Genomic DNA, 20,620 nt, shown 5'->3' with positions numbered 1-20,620 from the left:
GATGATCCCACTCCCCTCTGCCACTTTTCATTCTACTCACTGGTTTAAATTCTGCTTAGTATTCAGTGAAGAATTACTTCTTTTCTTATTATTAAAACTTTCAAATTTAAAAAATTGGGACAAAAAAAAATTAAAAAATCAAGCCCAAAGAACCGAGCCCTAAGATTCCTTTAGATGTTAAAACATATAAAACCTGCCTGAAATCAATATCGTCTCTCCAACCTCATCAGCACACTGTGTCTCAGTTGGAATTAAATAATTTATGACCATTTTTCGCTTCTGAAATATAACTTGCAAGATACTGCTTTGGGCTGCAATTCTCTTGATATTAAAAAAGTAATAAAAGTAGGGTTGGATACCTCATAAATAAAGAAATTCACCTACATTCAGTGATTAAATATATAGATCAAAATAAAATCAGAGGGACAAGGAAGGGGACCAAAATTTGCTCATTTTATGGAATTTTTCAAGAGATTTTGAAAGAAGCACTACTATGGGCAGTGGCAACTGGAGCTAGGCTTTGCTTTCACTAAAGCAGGACTTTTCTGTGGCTTACTTAGCATATGCTTTCACAGTATCAGAAAAAAACCCAGTTTTCTCTTATCTCCTCCTACTTACAGAAGGGCATTTACTTACACTACATTGTTTAGACACCAAAGTCATGCTAAAGAAAAAAAAAATCCAAAATTTAAGACTCCAAACATTATTGGAAACCTGAACATGAAAAAACGCAAATCATACGATACTACCCCATCCCTGGAACTGTTTAAGGCCAGACTGGATGGAGCTCTGAGCACCCTGGTCTAGTGAAAGATGCCCCCGTCCATGGCAGGGGTGTTGGAACCAGATGATCTTTAAGGAATTTAAAACACATCTTCCTGCCCCCCACACTCTTTTGGTCTAAAATGGAGAGATACTGGCTCAGAGAGTGAATCCATAACAGATTGTGTAACGCTGATGCTGTAATTTCATCATTTTTCTGAACAGTTTGCCAGGACAGTCCAAAGGGCCACAGGTATTGACCTGTGGTGTTGTCTATACAGGAGCTTACCCAGGATAAGAAACAGCTTCTTGGCTTAAATCACAAAAGAATACAAGTGGAATTGGGCTATGTATTAATTTTTAGGTCTCTCTTCTATTTGAAACAGGCCTTATCTTTTTCTTTCAAACAGACAAGGAAAAAATGATCCATTTTATACCAAATGTAATCCATAATTTAAAGCAAATATAAATGTTATGAGGAACATATTTGGCACAATTTCTTGTCTTCCCAGTTCCCTCTGCATAAGTTGTCACCAGGTGCAGAAAAGGGGAAAATTCTGTCCAGCCTGGTCCAAAATGTCCAACAGACTTCAAAACATTGTTTGTGATTTTATATAACCATCAGCAGAGCACACTCATTTCCCCACCACACCCCTCTGCTAATACAAATAGTGGTCTACTGAGAAAATTCCCATGAAAACATAGAATTTTCTTTTCCTCCATCAAAATTTAGCAATGTTAGAATTTTTTACATCAGATCTAGCCTTAAACTGCAAATACAACGTCAAGGAAGTGTCCTGAAGGTCAGAATCAGGCAGATTAGGGAAAACAAAGAAATAAACAAACATCCTACCAAAAACACAAACAAACAAACAAACAAACAAACAAACCAATAAATAAAAAACCCACACAAAGCAGTAAGGATAAGAATACATTTTTCACTTGTCAAGCTATACCTTACCTGCTTTAAAGTGATACAGCTTTATTTACACTGAGGTTTAAGATATGCCTGGTTCAGGAAAGTGTGAAGTAGAACTATTTTTTTTAAACAACTATGTGAACCATTTAAAATTTACTAATAAACCCCAAACATTTACTATAAATGGGAAACATTGCTATTCAAAAAGCTAGTGCCTGGGTGAAAATTAGATAGTGCAATGTATTTAAAACATGGAAATGATGCATTTCATTTGCATGGAAATTACTCTTTCTATCCATGAGAAAGATAGAGGAATTACAATAGTCTCAGTGAGTGAATACTAGTTTTTAGGCATAATTAGGTGCCTAGTATTCCTCTATTAACTAACTCATTTCCTTCCCCCTGTCTTGCTCAAACCATGGACTTCTAATAAGTGTGAAATTGTAGGTTAACTAAGCATTGCTAGGAGATGATGTGGTAAAATTGAAATAATAGCACAGTAACACAGATCTTTCCATTTCAGAATTAATGGCAAGTCAACCACTACCACAAGTATGTGTCAACTGTGAATCACATGTTAAATTAAACACCAGGTGAATGAATGAAGTAAAACAGTACAACAGATAGAAAACCAAATTAATCCCAAAGTCTGAGCAACCTTTTGGGGAACCTGCAATGAAGAAAATCACGGAAACACTCTTGGGGCAACTTTAATTGCTAAACATAGGTTTGAACTCCTGCTACTTAGTTACACAATGAAGGAGCATGCAGTGGCCATCTGAACATTTCAGTTCTTCACTTGACAGCAGAGAGATCTTACTTAAATACTTACATTCAGCAGCTGCTCAAAAGCATAGCTAAAGCCTTTTTTGTAATCCGTAATTCCTTTAGCAGAGATTTTATAGACAGCTTCTTTCAGTTTCTTCTTGTTCCTCACATTAGCTTGGACAAGATGATTAAAGCAACTTACATTCTGAGCATTATTATTAAACTGCAAAATAGATAGAAATAGCATTAAAGACAGTTAATTTTCTTTTCTGTGTACTGTAGCAGTAAAGATTTATGTTTTCTGGATTTTTGTGAGATAAAAATGTCAAACCTAGATTTTCCTTTCCACTACGCAAAAAGCAACTGTTAGTGACTGGAGATAACAAAATGAGACTTTATATTTAAAAAAACCCAGGTCTTTGATGCTTGACTCAGTGGCAACCCCAAAAAAATCTACTATAGTGGAAAAAAAATCCCACAAATTTAGTTTCAAGTTTACATAAAGAAATAAAACTCAGAAATGCAGAGTTGAGAAAATTAAAAAAAATACATATATATCCTTTTTAACCCCCTGAAAAATACTGGCTCAATTATCATGTGACTTCCATATTGCATGAATTGGTTCGGTGGTTTACAATCTAACTTTGAGATCGGATTCAATTGGAATATGTAAATTATGGAAAACAAAATACACTCTTGGAAGCACATGACAGTATAGCTGCAAATATGAGAATATTGATGATAGCAATAGAAATTTGTGTCTTGAGAACACACATACTTCTGCTGTCTTACATATCCATCAAGACTACTTCCTGAAATGTATATGATTTTCTGAAATTATGTAAAAACATACACAGAAAATTTTTAAGTGCAAAATATTGTCTGCACAAGTGGAAATCAGTTTAAGATTGCTTTCTAAATTTGTCTCTCTATAAATATACATATATTCACATATACCTAAATACAGACTTCACAATTTACATTTCAACTGAAAACAGATAATTATGCTTCTTCCTGATTATGGATGTTCAGTGAAAGTAAACATAAATGTAGTTTTATGCTCTCAACCTTGTGCAAAGCCTTAAAATAACTTAAAAATCAAGCCTCATTGGCTAAAGTTTTACTACTGCTAGCTAGTTCAATAGTGCCCTGTAGATTAAAAGGTAAATAAGGTCACAGGTTTCAATAAATGCTCAACTACTTACATGCCTAAAATAAATCACTAAGTACCAGGCACAAAGCACAGAGAGATAACTGCTGTCAGCAGCAAATACCAACCTGTAACTCTGGGACATATATAACAAACAAAAGGAGGAAAGGATTAATAATATTAAACCATTCTTAATAATGCCTAGTATTTCAATTAATGTTATTAGAGGGTTACACTGTATGTTTTAACATATTCCATTTAGTCCAAAAAAGAATATTTTTGGGACCAAAAAAACAAGCATGTTTTGCCGCTTAAGCAAAACCATGAGATGCTCACACAAATGTAACCTGTTCACTTGGATGCAAAACACTGACACACTCAATGATGCTTCCAGTAAAAGTTTCATATAGAAGTAACCAGTAAACCACCTAATGATTATTGGATATATAAACCATGAGGGAATGAAAACAGTTATTGTGCTGTGGAATTATTTTAGTTTGCCTCAACCTAAATTTATAGCCATGATAGGAAAATTACAGTCATAAAGTAATTTCATAAAGACAAGGTCTGAAAACCAATTCACATTTTGAGTTGGGGTAAAAGTATAGAAATTGTACCTGGAAAATAGAAAAAAAACCCCATTCCCTAGTAGGCAGCACTGCCATACAAAAGCACATTTCATCTGAAAAAATAAAGTGAAAACACTCCTCTGCTTCACCAGTAATATTATATAGAAATTATTTAATGATCTAATACAAAATATATCCTGCGTTTAATCCTATGGCCTGTGCATGTCTTGGCTATAGCAAACAGCAGTTTAGACATTCAAGTGAAAATTAAGTGACAAGAGAAAGTTTCTCCCTGGAATGTCACTAACATTAAACTGCCAACCTAAGCTGCTTGCTAGCAGTCCTGCAAACATATCAGGATAATTATTTATAAGAAGGGCAGGTTTCCAGCACATATAAAATCATACAGAAATGATTTTTTAAATATTTTCAGGAATACTGGTTCAAACTGTGCAGGCAGCTGACAAGGAAATTGTGCAATATTACACTAACATTGCACTGTACTCACAAATGCTTTAAAGTTAACAAAGTGCCAAGCCAAAGCATCTGTACCTGTAGATGCACAAATGCTGATGTAAAATGCAGGAGAGAAACGACACATTTGTAGCAGGGAGAGTTACATGAACCAAAGTCTGCAAATGCTGTAATTTAATTAAGCAGATATATGAGCCAGCTGTTTGCAGATACATCAGTCAACACTAATGTTAATGCCAGTCAGAAAAGCAGATGAGCAGAGATTTTGATTAGATGAAGGAATCAGTAGATGGAACAGCAATCCCTCAGAATGAACATTTCCCTGTTTGCTAGGACATGAAGGCAAGGCTCAAATCTGACTGATGAAAATGCTCAAAGGGGGAAAGAAAATTCGGGGGTGAATTTAATTAATCTGAACTACAGTAAAGTACTGAAGTAATGGAAGGATTTCAAAAAAGCCATCAGATCATCCTTAAAACTCACTTTCCATATGTGACAAACAGCAGGATCATTCAAAACTTAGAGTTAGCCAAACTGAGACAGCTTTTAGTTATGTTCATCTGAAACATAATAGCAAGAGTACCACTGTAATTTTTTACACATTAAGATGTGTAAAAATTTACACATGTTAATTTAAAAGCCAAAATAACTGCTGTAAGCCTTTACTGATTACTGGTCACATTGTCTTACCCCTAAGTACCATAATAATGCTTATTTCAGTTCACAAGATTACTTGAAAACACAGTCACTTAGTATTAAACTGAAGAAAAAAACATGTAAGCTTTCAGAAACAGCTGCTATTTCAGAAAGTCCATGTTCTCACAAAATCAAGTCCCATCAAAGGTGTAAAACTGAGGTAATTACAACGCACACTTTACGGAACAAAGTATTCTCACTGTATCTATGTGAAATATGCCAGTTGTGTATTTATCAGCCTGGTACGTCCCCTAATTATTGCAGTAAATATAAAAATATGCCAATAAAGTGCTATTGGTAAAAAGGAAATAAATGGAATTTTTTTATGATGTCGTGGGCTTAGTGATTCAAGTACAAAACAATATATGACATTTAGAGGCAAACCATTAACTGGCTAAAATGTAAAGCCACCATATAGAGTCTGTCACCAACAATGGTAGCTTCAATTTTTTCAAGTATATGAAAAGCTTATTCCTTATCTAAGCAAAAATACGAGAGGCTTGCAGCAAAACAGTTATAAATCATGGAAAGCAGGATAACCTTGAGCTTTTTATTTTAAAGCATCATGACGTATTAATATAATTAAGTCTGTCTTGTAGTTATACCTGCAAGGTATAGGATCTAGATGCAGTTTCCACTGGGTTATTTCTCACTAACCCATTTATTTATATCCTTTAGCAGTTTCCACCTTTGGGATGTCCCAGAACAATCCTCTGTCCTGAGGAAATTAAGACCTCCTCCTCACAGGTTTGGGCAGGAATAGCTACGCCTCCTACTGGGGCACAGAATGTGTCAAGAGAACTCGACCTCATTGACCTCAGATCACCAGTACAATCTTTGGCCATATATGGGGCAACTCAATAACCTGAAATAAAAGAAAACCAAATCAACTTAACATGAAAGTCCAAACAAAGGGCTTTGAGGCTAATGCTGCTTGAACTTTGTCATTCTGGAGAAGGTCTGAAACAGAAATACTAATCTGAGAGTATAACAAGGACTTTATCTTCTGATTCTCTTAAAGATCAACTTGTGAAAACCAAGTGAAAAAAACAGTGAAAAATTATACAGAATTATACAGAACTGCAGCAAAAGATTTAAGCTCCCTTGGGTAGTTCCACTGAACTGTGGAATCCTCCAGACACATGGACCTCTGCAATCCACAGTGCCCCAGGAGTTGAATTATGAAAAACAAGAGGCTGTCATTCTGAAAACCTCTTCTAATTCCAGAATAGTTACTTATGCATTGCTAAAATCCTTCTCTTTTCCACAATCTCAACCTAGAAATCCTTCTAATAACGTTACTAAAACTGCTATGGCAACATGAGGTTACTGGGGAATTCAAGGGAAGTGAAGCAGAAATACTGATTTATTGCCTATATCTGGTCCCTGGCTAAGGACTTTGTGGATATGCAGATGCAAAAATTAATAACAAGACCCTAAAGACAGGTGTTTTCATTAAGAGGGCAGTGTAAGGCAAAAGAAGGGGGAAGAAACACCTCCCTCCCCGGAGAAAACATCTGAAATTAAGGAAGAAAGAAAGTATCAGAATTCAGAACTGGGATATACAGGGACTGAAAAAATCTTTTCAGATGTTTAGTAGAAAGATCAAAGCTATTAAGCAGCCTGGAAAAAAAAAAAATCAGGAAACAAAATATATCAGTAAAAACCAAACCCAAACCAAACCATTTATAATATATTGTGGGGTTCTATTCTGAAACTACATTATTTTTAATAGATTACCTGCTTAGCAGATAAAAACCACTCTATCTATAGGGAATTTATTTTATAAATCTGCCCTTTGCAGATACCAGCCAACCTCTCCCAAGCTGACAAACTTCACAAAGTTACACAGAGCATATAACTCCCATGGCCATCCACACTTAAACATCACAGTAATTTTCAAATATTACTCAGTATCTTGGACTCCTTCTGAAATTTCTCACCAATGAAATGAGAAAAGTTCTGAGTTAAGTGAAGCAACAGGAAATAAAAAAAGTAAATCCAAAGGCATGGCCACAAGCTTTAATCTTAATTCCCCACTAAAAGAATATACTTTTTCCCTTTCCTTCGTGCAAACAATTCCAAGTCCTCAAATTTGCCTTTTACCTTGATATTAGTTATTTTGCTATAAGCCATTTAAACCACACAGTCAAAGAGAGCACAAAGTTTTAAAGTCTGAATTCTCATAAACATTTTATCACTTAAACTTCTTCAAAATGTACATACAGCTAATCCCATTTATTCTGAAGACTACAGAACTGTGAGAGAAAACCACTTGATTTCACAGCAATGTATAAATTGATGAATATTTCAAATTCTCTTCTGTATACCCATCTATCCCTCTCCACAATTCTATATAGATCTCCATCTCCCAAGGAGTTACATATAGGATATAAATTTAAGGGATATAAATCCAAAATTCAATGTCAATCACTCTGTTGGCAAGTGTAGGAGGATATTTAAATACAAATAAAACATTTCTATTGATTCTATTTCTTTTATGAAAGGAAACACAGAGCTGTCCCTTCATTACACTAAGAATTCACATTTGTTTAATGCTAGCAAAACAAGTAGGCTTTGAAAAGAGCATCGAAAAAGAAATGTTTTAAAGACCTAAAGAATAATATCTTGGGACATTAATCTTTATCAGAAAGTGTTTCTTACTGTTTCTGACACTTATTTTTTTTTCAGCTGTATCTGAAATCTTCATCCAAATCTATCTATATCTATATATGTATACATAAGTATAAATATGTACAGCTTGTTTAATTGTTTGACATGATCAAGAAAGCAAGCTACAGTCAACATTAATTGATTCTTTCCAGACAAAACATTATTCCACTAAGGAAAGTCACACTCCTCAAAAAGCATAGCAATAACTTTAAATAAATCCTCACAAGATGAAACAGAGAAAATCAGCATGAACTCTGTGATTCAGTTTGAAAAGGACAAAATCTTCTGTAAAGCATCTCACTATGCAAAATGCAAAACCAAATGCTAATAAATTGAAAACTTCAAAAAAAAGTTTCAAGTTTATGTCACTAGGTGGCACTAAAACAAAAAAAGTTGAACTGGTCTTAAAAGTACCAGAAAATGTAGAATTTTACATTTCTGGCGGAGGACATTGATGCTTTCTGTGACTCAGAAATTCTCATTTCAACTAAACCAATAAAACATACTCATGTTCTAAATGATTGAAAAAAAGCAAATATTAAAATCTATACTTCCCCTTAAAGGAAAATTTCCACATCTTGAACACAAGAGGTCCTGACTGTAGGAGGATGAAAATTATGGAAAAGCTGCAAAGCAGCTTACTTTCTAAATGTCCTTCTGTGCCTCCAAAATCTGTAGAAGTGATAACATAAGGTAGGTAGGACCAGGTCTTTGTAAAACTTTAGATTTTCCGAATCATCCTAACCTACTGCCTTCCTCTTCTGTCAGTATTGATTCAATGTATCATGTTTAATCAGAATCTTCTGGGATTACCTTTCTAAGTTAATAGTAAAACCAAAACAACCCAACCCCCCAAACTCAAAAAAAGCAACAACAAAAACCCCACCCAAAACAAAACAAATCAAAACAAACAACAAAACTCTGGGAAAAACTTCATTTCCAAAATTTCTTACATGAAATGAAAACCTGACTTAAACTGCATAAACGTTGTGCATTTTTAAACATTCATAAACGTTTATCTTTTATAGAAAATCATATAAACTTGAACCAGGCAGTACTTTCCACACTTAAACTTGCTATAGAGATAAAGCATTCAGAATACCAAAATCCCAACAGCTAAATAAATCAACAGCATAATTTCACGAAAATTGAAATTTGAGGAAAATATAATGAGTTTGCTAAATACTTACTCATATACTACTGCTGCTGACTTTCAATCTGCTGAGGTTTGTTGCTATGCTACTTCTACCTCGTGGCTAAATCAGCTTAGTGACCCAGTTGTATCTATATGTATTAAATGAGCAATAGTGAAATAGATCTGATTTCAGCAGGCTTTCATTTTGTAGCTAAATCCGGCTTTGTCGTTTTCTTTTCCTTTTTTTTTTTTTTTTTCTTTTTTCTTTTTTTTTTTTTTTCTTTCTTTCCCCTGCTGCTTTAGGCTTGGTAATAGGATTTCAGGGTTAATCCCAAGAATAACTGAATCTTGAATAAGGCCAGTTAGAATCTGTATTTGAGCAGTGAGAAAATATTATAAATATTTATCAGAACCCGTTTAGAGAATACTATGAAGGTAATTTGCAAAGTTTTATTCCCATGTAAATTCTCACTACACAGAAAATCTGAGGCCGTTCAACCAATAAAGGTTTGTAATTTGACGTGAGAGAAAATAATATGTGGTATCGAAGTTCACCATTCATATCTTGCTATAGAGTAACTTATTTCTCTTATCCTATGACTTACGTACTGACAGTCTTCAGTACAATCCTAAAGACACATGGCAGAGAAAATACTACTCTAGTACTGAGAAGGAGAACACCTGCATTTCTTAAATTGTGTTTCAAGTACCAATGAAACAAAATTAGCGTAATATGTCAATTTGCACTATTGACATTTCCTGAGATTTGAAATGTATCACATTTATTTTCATTGTTAAACATAGATATGTTCATCATACACCAAAATTAGCAGAATTCAACAACAATAGAACTGTTAGCTCAATAAATAACTGTGGAAAAAACTTGCAGAATAATATAAGATAAATATCAGGGAAAAAACCAAATACAAGGCCAAAGTCTGCTCTCAGTTAGCTCTGTTAACCTTTATAAACAATATTATTATCTGCACATAAATCAATGCACAGCTCCCACTAAGTACCCCAGGATTAATGTTCAGACCGTAATGTGTAAGGCTGCACTGCCAATCTCAGAGTTACAACACTGAACATCAGGCTGAAGAATGAATTTGCTTAGCAAGGTGAAATTTATGGTCTTTTTTATGCTGCTGCGGCTAAGTTAACATGTATTATTTACTTAAAATCATGTTTTTGTGACTACTACTGAAAAATTCAGTACTGTAAACTTCAGCATGTCCCAGGGAAATCTGCTGATCTAAACTACAGCACTGCTGTAGTGCTGCAGCCCTGCAGCCTGCCCTCCACGGCACTGCTCCCCAGATGCACTGGGGAAGAGAGCTATAACAGGAAAAAATTTCCTAGAAAATTATTTTGTAGACGTTTTCCTGTTATCACTTGACAGGGAGAATCTTCATTCAGTCAAATTCAAAGATTTTAAAACATGAAGCACCCTTGCCAAAAAGATGAATCATGAGAATATATCAAGCTGGAAGGGATCCACAATGATCAAGTCTAACCGCCTGCTCCATGCAGGGCTACCAAAAACTAAACCACAGAGCTAAGAGCATTGTCCAGACACTCCTTGAACTCTGACAGGCTTGGAGTAATGACCAATTCCCAGGGGAGCCTGTTCCAGTGCCAGACCATCCTCTCAATGAAGAACCTTTTCCTAATGTCCACACTGAACTCCCCTGACATTCTTCATGTCCCCTCGCTGATCATCAGAGATAAAGTTTCAAACATTAAACTGTTACCTGTAGATTCTCTTGATATGTGAGGTGGCTACACGGGCTATGAAGATGAATGTTGACTTTGTGCAAGAAGTTACAAGACAGAGACACATTTTAGCATCAGCTCACATGGCAGAGGGACAGCAGGGGCTACAGAATCACCTCTGCATTCTCAAATCTTGACTCCAAAGTGCCTGTCCCCCTTTTAGGGCAGAGCACTGTGCTTGGGTGGGCAGGTGCCTGAAGTTCCAGAGCAGTGAGGAGGCTGCAGCAGCACACTGCTGACATGGGAGATGCTGCTGCTAAGGCAGGAAGTGAGAGGCAAGAGGGAAAAGTGTGAGTCTTGAAAGTGTGAGACTTGAGAACTCGATGAGTATTTCATTCATGCTTTGCCTAAGTTAGGAGATCTTTCAGATTCATTCCAAACTACAACATTGGCACACATAATTATTACCTAACAAATAGATATCTGTTATAGAATATATATTTTTAAAAGGGGGGTCACATAACAAACAGCCTCCACCTCATCTCAAAACTTCAGGACAGCCTGCATTTTCTTCTTTTTCCACTAACATGGTGAGTCATCTTTCTCCAGAGGAATCACTAAACCCAGCCCAGTCCAGCCTCTTCTGAACTGGTAAGGAATGAGTTTATTGTTCAAGAAACCATTCTCCTATACAAATTTTTAATGATTTTGTCACAACGCCTCCTGATAATAGTCTCCTAGTTGGAAAGCGGACTCAGCAATGCATTTTTGGTCCAGCATCTGACATGCCATAAAACATCCCAAGATCAATGATATGTCTGACAAAGCAGGGGCCTCTTTAGTAAGATTGGTGGTTTGCTGAAAATTAAGAAACTGGAAAGAGCCAGCAGATTTATTAGCCAGTTGAACTGTGAGGTAGAGCTATCAAATCATTTTATATACCACTAAACCACACATTTTAAATACTCCTTTTTATATGCTACTTTTTATAAACTACTCTTTTTAAATACTACTCATATATTAGAGAGCTCAGATTTATTCTGGAAATCACAGATGCCCATGCCATGTATTGTTAGAAGTCTGATTCCCTGACATTTGACAAGAGGAGACAATAAAAATGTGTATTGATGCCCAAAGCAATCCCTCAAAGTAGGAATGGAGGTGACTTCTCTAGTCATCTGGAGCTGTCAGCTATATTGTACAGTAATAAATGTACATTTTCCAGCAACACTCATGCTCCTGACATCCTAAAGTAGAATTTGAGCTTCTAATTTCCATTACTTTTGGTTCTTCATGCACTCAAGCACTCTATTCCCTAAAATTAACACTTTGTGACCAATACAAAATGAAATAGATCTTGTTTTAAAATTTGTATTATCTCTTTTCCCAATCTTTCAATTTTTTTTCTTTTTTTTTAATCTTACACACATTTTGAACAGTTTCTTTCCACAGCAAGCTAAATTTACAGCTAATAACTGTAAAGTGCATTTTGGGTTTGCACAGGACTTATGCAGTATGGAATATTTAAGAGAAGAATCATTGAATAAGAGTAAGGAGATAAATTTAGTTGGTTTGGAGATGAAAAAGTTGTGTAAAACAGAGGTGCTGCTCCTAGAGGTCTCTAACAGTGAAACTTGCATATGTGTTCACGTGAATGCTCTGCATTTGTTTGTGTTATCTGTCTGGACAGCCTGATTTACACACACACACACACACACACACACACACACACACACACACATATATATATATATATATATATAAAATATATGTATTGTATGTACATGTGCTCCATGTAAATTGTGCCAGTTGGGAAGACATTTGGTAGAATATGTGGCACAGAGCTGCAGCAGCCTCAGCTCTCTTGGGGTGTTGAATTTGGCATTATATGCTTCCCCTAACACATAAAATAATAGATGTGTTAACAAATTCCAGAGTTTGGATGCGTTGGTTATTAATTTGTAATTCTAAAAGAAAAATAACTTAAGCTTCTAAAGGTTTGTCAAGTTTATTTGTAGCTATGTAACTCTCAGTTTAAGTGAGAAATTAAGAAAAAATTGCTGAAACACATTCTTTCTTTCTAAATCCTGTAGCAATTTATCAGGCGTGTCCAGATGGTCCTTGAATAAAAACATGAGTAGCTTCTGTGTGGGATGTGTCTGGCTGTAGTGTTACAAAGGCTTAGTAGCTTGTGCACATTTCTGAGGCGAACGTGGCAACTTGGCTTCTGGAGATAGTCCTGGTCCGAGCTGTAATTCTCAGAGAGAGAAGAACTCACATGATGTTTATGTCATATTGGTTTTTACACACTGACATTATTATTTGAAGCCAGATATTTCAGAAGAAACATAAGCAAGTACCACAAGGAATGTTATCACTGGGATGGAAAAGTAACACTTCATTTTCACCTCTCTGTCACAGACTATTCTGTGTATGTCTGCTTTATATAAGTAATTGCCATTTGGTCTTATTGCATATTGTAGGGGTTGTTAAAATAAAGTTAACCAGAAATTTTTACTTACACTAAAGATAAGAGAAAGCTTAACTACTGAGCATGTCTTTTGCTAGATAGACATGGGAAAACTGTTAAGTACACAGAGAAAAGAAAAAAGTAATTTGGATGTATTCCCTGTTTGCAAAGGTGAAGGCTTTGCAATATTTACTATTTAGAATACTTTTATTACACAAGGCTCGTGAAGTACTTTCCAGTCCATTAACAACTAAGGTGGATGATGAAACACTACTTGGGACAAACATTGATAATTGACATTGTCCTGTCCAAGTTGACAGGAGAAAACAAAAAGAAAAAAAAAAGAAAACAAACAAACAAACAAACAAAAAAACCCAAAAACAAAACCAAAAAAACCACAAACCAAAACAACACAAAGAAACCCAACCAACCAATCAGCCAACCAAGATCTTTACGTATTCTTGATTTAAGGCTAAAAGGGGCAATGAGACATTCCAATTTGACCTCTGTCATACTGTCTCACCACCCACCTATCACTCGTCGTTAAAAATCCCTTGGCTACTTCTGGAATAAACTGTAATAATTACATTTAGAGGTAAGACATTTGCTTAAAGTGCATCTTCCAGAAAAGCATTAAATATTGATATGAAGACAACAAGAATTTTTCCTTGGAATTTTTAAAGGCATTTTAACTAGTTATATGCCATTCAAATTTATTCGGCTTCAGCTGGTGCTTCTTGCATTGTTTTACCTGACAGGTTTGAGAAATTATGGATACAAAAGTTTCCCCAGCAACAGCACTTCTCATCTGTGCTGACATCAGTCATTAGACTATTTATTTCTGTACCCCAGAACAACCAAAAAAACCTTGAATGCTATGAGTTAGAGAGCATGCCTCAAACCCAGATTCTCAGATGGTGCACTCAGATGTGTCAGAAGATGCTTTCTAGAGCCCAACAGTCATCTGCAAAACACTTTCAAGTCCTCAGAGAGGACACCTACAACAATTTTTGTAAAATCTGAGTCAATCCTTTTTGTGTTAAGTTACTGATATGTTTCACAAATATGCAACAGTATTCAGCCACAAGGAAGGAGACATACAAGGAGACATACAGTAAAAATCTGAGTTCAAACACTTATAATTTGCCTTCCAAGAGGGAAAGTGAACCATCAATCTATACATTATTTAGATGAAAAGTTGTCTCTAGCCATGTCACTGAAGCTGTATAAGCATTTCTAGTTCATCCTGTTTGATGAAGATTGCAAGAAGCTCGAGTCTTACTGGTCCTCCACTTCTTTTTCTTGTCAATAAATGGTGTAATTTGCTTTCCCGAGGATCAAGGTCCCACTGAAGTCAATCTCATTTCAAAAAAGTCCGCTAATATAATATCCTCGCTACCCTAATCTTTCTCTCAACTCCAGCTCCACCTGAAGGACTTTTAATAGATCTTTACTGACTCCTTTCTTGACTTTCCTTTTGGAGAGAGGGCAAAAAGAAACACAATTCTACAAGCAGGTAAACATTCCATGACGCTGTTTATACTACTGTAACTCTTTTTGCTAAAAAGAAATTTCTTGCCAACTTTTTAATAATCCCTTGGTTTCCATAATTCCTGAATTTTCTCATTGTTATTTGCAGAATACTTATCTTCATTACATTTGCTAAATGTGTACTCCAAATCTATTTCCCCTACACCTATTTCCATAGATACATAGCCTTGCTTTACCTGTAATTATTAGCAATGCAGAAATTGAATACTAGATTTTGATCATAACTTCTCTGAGCTTTTTTTAACCCTGCACCTACAGTGCTTATTAAATATACCTTTATGAGAAAAAAAACCCACATTTAATTCACTTGCTCCTTGAAAATGGTAGATGCAAGATAATGACCTACCATTTAAAAATGCTAATGATTTTCCGTTAAGGAACATTGCTATGAAGACGTGTTTATCTGCAGCTATTGTTGCCCTTTTCTTGAAAATGAACCATTCAATTTCAGAGAAACTGAAAGGTCACTTAGATGGATTGCTGTTAAGCAAATCAGGAAGCTCAGCACTGACCTAAACTTGCTTCTATCACTTTTCAGTTACTAGGGAAAAAATCCAAATCACATCCCCTGCCAAAAAAAAAAGGAATTACATGTATTTGTTTGCTGCCTTACACAGCTATGATGCTGAGGAGCATTGACACTTCATTGCAGCTGCGGTGATTCATTACCTGAAATGCTTCAAGATTAAACCACTAAGAGAGATTCTTATGCAGACATACTTGTTGTAGAGGGAACCTGATTCTCTATCTAGTTTTTCATTTGTCAAATAGTGAAAAAGATGGCAGGCATCTTCAGATTTTCTCCTCAGTATTGCCCATTAAGGAAAATGAAAAAACAAAGCACATCAGCAAACACCCTCATACAGGAGTCCTCATTTCCTCTAGATCCACCAACAGAAATACTTCAGTGCCACTGACACCATGATCATGTTTAATTTCTCCCTCAAGTACTGATGTTGTTCGGAAAAACTTAGCACCACTGAACTTTTCTGGGTCAAAATTCAAAAACACAGTAACAAAACCTGTCACACCATTTGAGTGTGCAATTTAATTTCAAATCCACTAAAACATTACATTGAAATAATAAAGGAAACAAAGTTTAAGTTTTTTTAAATAAAATTCTTCAAGTTTTTGCCCACTGAACAAAAGTACACTCATACAAAGATAAAATTTTTAGCAACGATAGTATAAGCATGACATGCTTATACTGTAGAATCTAGCATCCTCCTCCCTCCGCTAGGACTTCAGGCTAAGGCTTTCATCCATGGCATGTTAGTCAATTTTTAAAATAAACTTAAGCATGTTAGTCAATTTTTAAAATAAACTTAAGAAAGTAGCTCCCAGAAGGAAGGAACATCTCCTTGTATTTAAGGTAATATAGGTACAACATGAACTGCAGAATACAGGATGGATCATGTAGCAGAAAGGGAAAGGAGCCCTTTGACATACTGAAACAACTTTTACAAAACTTTCTTCTCCCTCAGTTTGCATATTTAAATATTTTTATTAGGAAGGCATAAAGATTTTACCAACTTAGGTGTAAGAGAGGCAAAGTAAACAGGTTTGCAACAACTGAGCTGTAAAATTACAGGAAAAACTGCTATTAAAAATCAATGTATCATCCACAGTTTTTTTTCCATCCCCAACAGTAATTTCATAGGCTGGGTGCACAGTTTTTTCTTCGAAATCAATTCCTGCAGAAATCACCTTCCCTCTGAGTTTACTCAATGTGCAGAATTGCACAAGAGCAGATGAGCTTTCAATCTTCCCAGAATATGATTCTGTTCTATCTCATATGCTCATGAGCTTTAATTTCCAGTTCCTAAACAGTAAATACTAGTTTGGATTTTTACAGAGGCTAAGGGAATTTCAAAAGTACAACAGCTCCTGACCTTTAACACATCTGTTGCTGTAAGGGAGTTTTCTCCTTTGTGTGGTTTTCTTCACCTCTGCAGATTTGAAATACATTTCTCCTGCACACTGCCCACAGTCACAAACAAATTACACTCCCTGTGTCAACATCTGAAACCAAGTCACTAAATCACGACGTGCTGGGATGGAATTGCTGCCCCTATCATCTACTGCTCGCTGCTATCAAAGCCTGTAACCGGATTAGTGGGAAAACAGCTGTATTACTCACACATTTAAGCCCTTTCAAACAGCAGGTTTTCTCCCTGCTACAAAGCACAGCACTTCAGATAAGGAACATGCAAATCCCAAAGGAAACCATGATATATTAACCCCTGGCTATCTTTCTATGACTTAATAGTTCATTCAACCTTTCGTTCCCTGGAAATAAATGCAGGAGCTAAGTTTATTCAGTAGAACTAATGCTTTCAGCACATCTACTTTTAAGCTTCCCCCCCCCCGACCCCCTAGGATTTCCTCATATATAAGGCACAGTTTGTTAAATCCTCCTGTCACTTTTAAGAAGTGATTGACATGAGCTTACATCCATGTCTTTCAGCTGTGGGCATGAATCATCGTGCATATGGGCTTTGTGGGACAACATCTTGGCAGAGGTTAGCAGTGAAACAGCTCTCTAGTTAACTCAAAACCCCAGACCAAAGACTCCATGGTTATTAAAGCTAACAAGCCATAAAACAACCGTCACTTTTTAGGCCAAAAGATCCATGAGGGAAAGAAAAATTGTAGATAACTTCCAGTTAGTGTTAATGTTCATATATACATATGCGAACACTGTTTTAACTGAATATTTAACTTAGTTTTTTGGACTTTTTGATTAGCTTATCATGTCTAATACTGGGATGCTTCAGGAGAAAATGCTCTTAAGCAAAAACATGCAACATATGAATAATTTTTAAAAAATATTTAATAAATCTGCATTTATTTCACCTAGAACAAAATGGTTAAGTTGATATTTTGCGCGTTGAGTTTACTAAGGAAGCACTGGAGTTGGACTTTAGGTATACCTACTCCATTACGGAAGATTTTGTGAATCAAGAGGAGAGAATCATAGACTCATTTATGTTGGAAAAGACTTTAAACATTATCTAGTCCAACTGTTCAACAGATTCTGCCAAAACTTAAAAAAAAAAAAAAAAATCTTTAAAAACAAAATCTTCAAAGACCAAATTTCTGTGTTCACTTCTCTCACCTATAGAATACCTTACAGTACTACAACCATTTGTTTCCTATCTATAGCACATGATTTCTTGTCTATTAGAGAAATAAAATATATATATGTATACCTGTCTTCCTAAACCAAGACAATATATGTTGTAACACCTCCACCACAATTCCATTCATAAATCATCTGAATACACGAAAACGTAGGTTTTACAAAAATAATTATAATACTGAAAGTATTAATAAAGACTTTTAAATTATAAGGACACAACATCAAATAGCACTTCATGAAAGATTTAGAGATGTCATGTTCTATTATGCACATTTTTGTGATTTTTGCCCTCCACTGATGATGAAAACAACATAAACAAAATGTCCTCTTCGGTTCTGCAATCAAATTTCTGATGTGAGCCTCTTGAGTTCATTCAAAAGGAAAAATTGTCCTTACATATTATAAGTAACAAACCCCTGGGGAAAGAAATATACTGTAGAAAATATTTAAGGATTTCTGGTCCTTTTTTGATACAAATCCCAGCCTTGAGGCCTCATTAGAATAATAGTGAACCTTAGCTAATAAAATACTCAGAGCCTAAGGAAGGCTTAGCATTAATATAAACTATTTCCAATCATCTTGGAGCAAATTTAACAGAAGAGTTTGGAAATACGTGCAAATCAAGAGGTAGTACGGTTTCAGATTCTCCAGTAGTGAAAGCTGGCACAGATCCACTGAACACAGTAATCAATTTCCATCAGTTTAGGATTACAAGTTTTTTTTTTATTTTTTTAATCAGTGAAACTAAGAAGATTTCAACTCCGCAATGCCATTACAGAGAAGCTTATTTCCTTTACTAACAATAATACAAAACATTAGGGGTTGTTTGTTGTTTTTTTCGACTGCAATTTATAATAAGGAAAATTGTCTTATGCCCTATTAAAAACTTTAGCAAAGGAAACATCATCAACAGTAAGCACTCGTCTGCTCCTTGCAGAAAGTTCTAGCTAGACTGTCAGCAGTCCATGAAGCAATAAGTGGTTTGAGAAAAGACTTCTTTTAGTTATATTTCAGGTCATTCTCCCTCAGGCTGGCTACAACATGACTCTACAGGCTGAAAATTATTTCCAAAATCATTCCAGTTACTCATCATTGAGGTTGTCTTTTGTTGTTAAGAATATGTCAGTGTTCTCATCCTAAATCCTTAGAATCAAAATATGCAGTTGAATAGCTTAATTAAAAAAACCAAAACAAACAAACAAACAAACCAACCCCACCCAAGAAACTCAAAAAGCTTTGCCCAAGGTTAGAACTTCATATCCAAGATGTTCACCTGAAAATGGAAAATTTCCCATACCTTCTTCATTGATTCTTCCCTCTATTTTATTATTTATTATGAGAAAAAAATATTTTGCCACCCATCAAATGGCAAAGAACTGTAGAGCTTCTCAGAAGCATTTTTTGGGCAGGTCAGATATATGGCTCCACATCTACTGACATTATGCATCAAACAACATGAGCAATCCAAATATCTTCTGCGTAGAAAATCTGGGAAGCAGCAATTATTTCAAGAGAATTTGCATATACCAATCAAATGGGAGAGGTTTTATACAGACCACAGAATGAAATTGGAAAGGAGAACTTGGCTATGCAGTTTATTTAAATTACTTTTGCCCTTCACTCAAATATATATATATATAATATAAAATCTAGGACACTAATTTTATTTCATAAGAAAACAAACGCAATATATTTTAAGCCTCTTTGCAGCTTAACATTCAAATATCTCACATCTGGTATTAAAAATAGTTTGCTTTTGGCTTTGTCAACAATGCAAATTTTGTGGAAAGAACAGATACTCACTGAAACTACATTCACAAAGTCATCATCAGACAAGGTCTCCAACATCTCAATGACAGATGTGCGGATCAGCTTCAATGTCAATCCACTGACACTCCCACTCCTAAAAAAATCCAAAATAGAAAAGTTGAATTCAGCAAATACTGTGTAAAACATAAAATACAGAACATCCACCAGAACTCTCACCAACTTTCATGCTAAAATTTAATTTAATTCCTGACTTCAATTTAATTCCTGAATTTTCCAACTCTTGATTGGTGTTATTAAGCTATTTATAATTATTAAAGAAGGCCCAGAATTTGCATAAAAGGTCCCTGTGTCTTACATGAGGTCATAATGCCACATCCTTTACTCATTTCCTTTTCAAGGAATCTGAGTTTACTACCTTCAACCAATGCATTATCTAAACATTTTATACTCCTACACACATAGTTCCAGCTCTGGATTTCCAGAGACACAAATGACAGCCTCTTTGATTCAAGGCAAACCCTAAGCTGAAGTGAAGAAATAACAAATGTTGATAAAACCCACTGCTGATATGAAAGCACTTCACCACGTGTAAAGGCATTAAATGCAAATTCTATGCCTGAGAAGCTTTTCAGCACAAAGCAATCTGACACATCAGGTTCAATGGTCCCATCAGTCCCTCAACATAGCCAACACCATGGAAGCCTTGCTGATGCAGAGAGTAAGCTTTTATTAATTTCTTTCCTTGCTTTCTAGCAATGTTTTATAGTAACCAAAATCGGCAATTTTTAAATCCGTATTGTAAAACACACAAAGTCCACACACATTCTT

The 20,620-nt window shown here is 35.4% G+C and overlaps 1 protein-coding gene across 5 annotated transcripts in view; it reads right to left on the bottom strand.

The window, feature by feature from the left end:
- CACNA2D1 (calcium voltage-gated channel auxiliary subunit alpha2delta 1) overlaps nt 1-20,620 on the bottom strand; it is a 373,282-nt gene that overhangs the window by 78,426 nt on the left and 274,236 nt on the right. For all 5 annotated transcript variants that reach the window (XM_066182787.1, XM_066182788.1, XM_066182784.1 and 2 more), the window contains exons 10-11: nt 19,826-19,925; nt 2,514-2,672 (exon numbers count right to left, since the gene is read on the bottom strand). In XM_066182787.1, coding sequence (XP_066038884.1) covers nt 2,514-2,672; nt 19,826-19,925 — 259 coding nt within the window. The remainder of the gene's footprint in view (nt 1-2,513; nt 2,673-19,825; nt 19,926-20,620) is intronic.

This window comes from Chamaea fasciata, unplaced genomic scaffold (genome assembly GCF_029207755.1).
Source record: "Chamaea fasciata isolate MVZ Bird 193981 ecotype frontalis unplaced genomic scaffold, bChaFas1.0.hap1 SCAF_5, whole genome shotgun sequence".
NCBI lineage: Eukaryota > Metazoa > Chordata > Aves > Passeriformes > Sylviidae > Chamaea > Chamaea fasciata.
The sequence above is the reverse complement of the archived record's forward strand: the minus strand, read 5'-3'. Positions and strand labels throughout refer to the sequence as shown.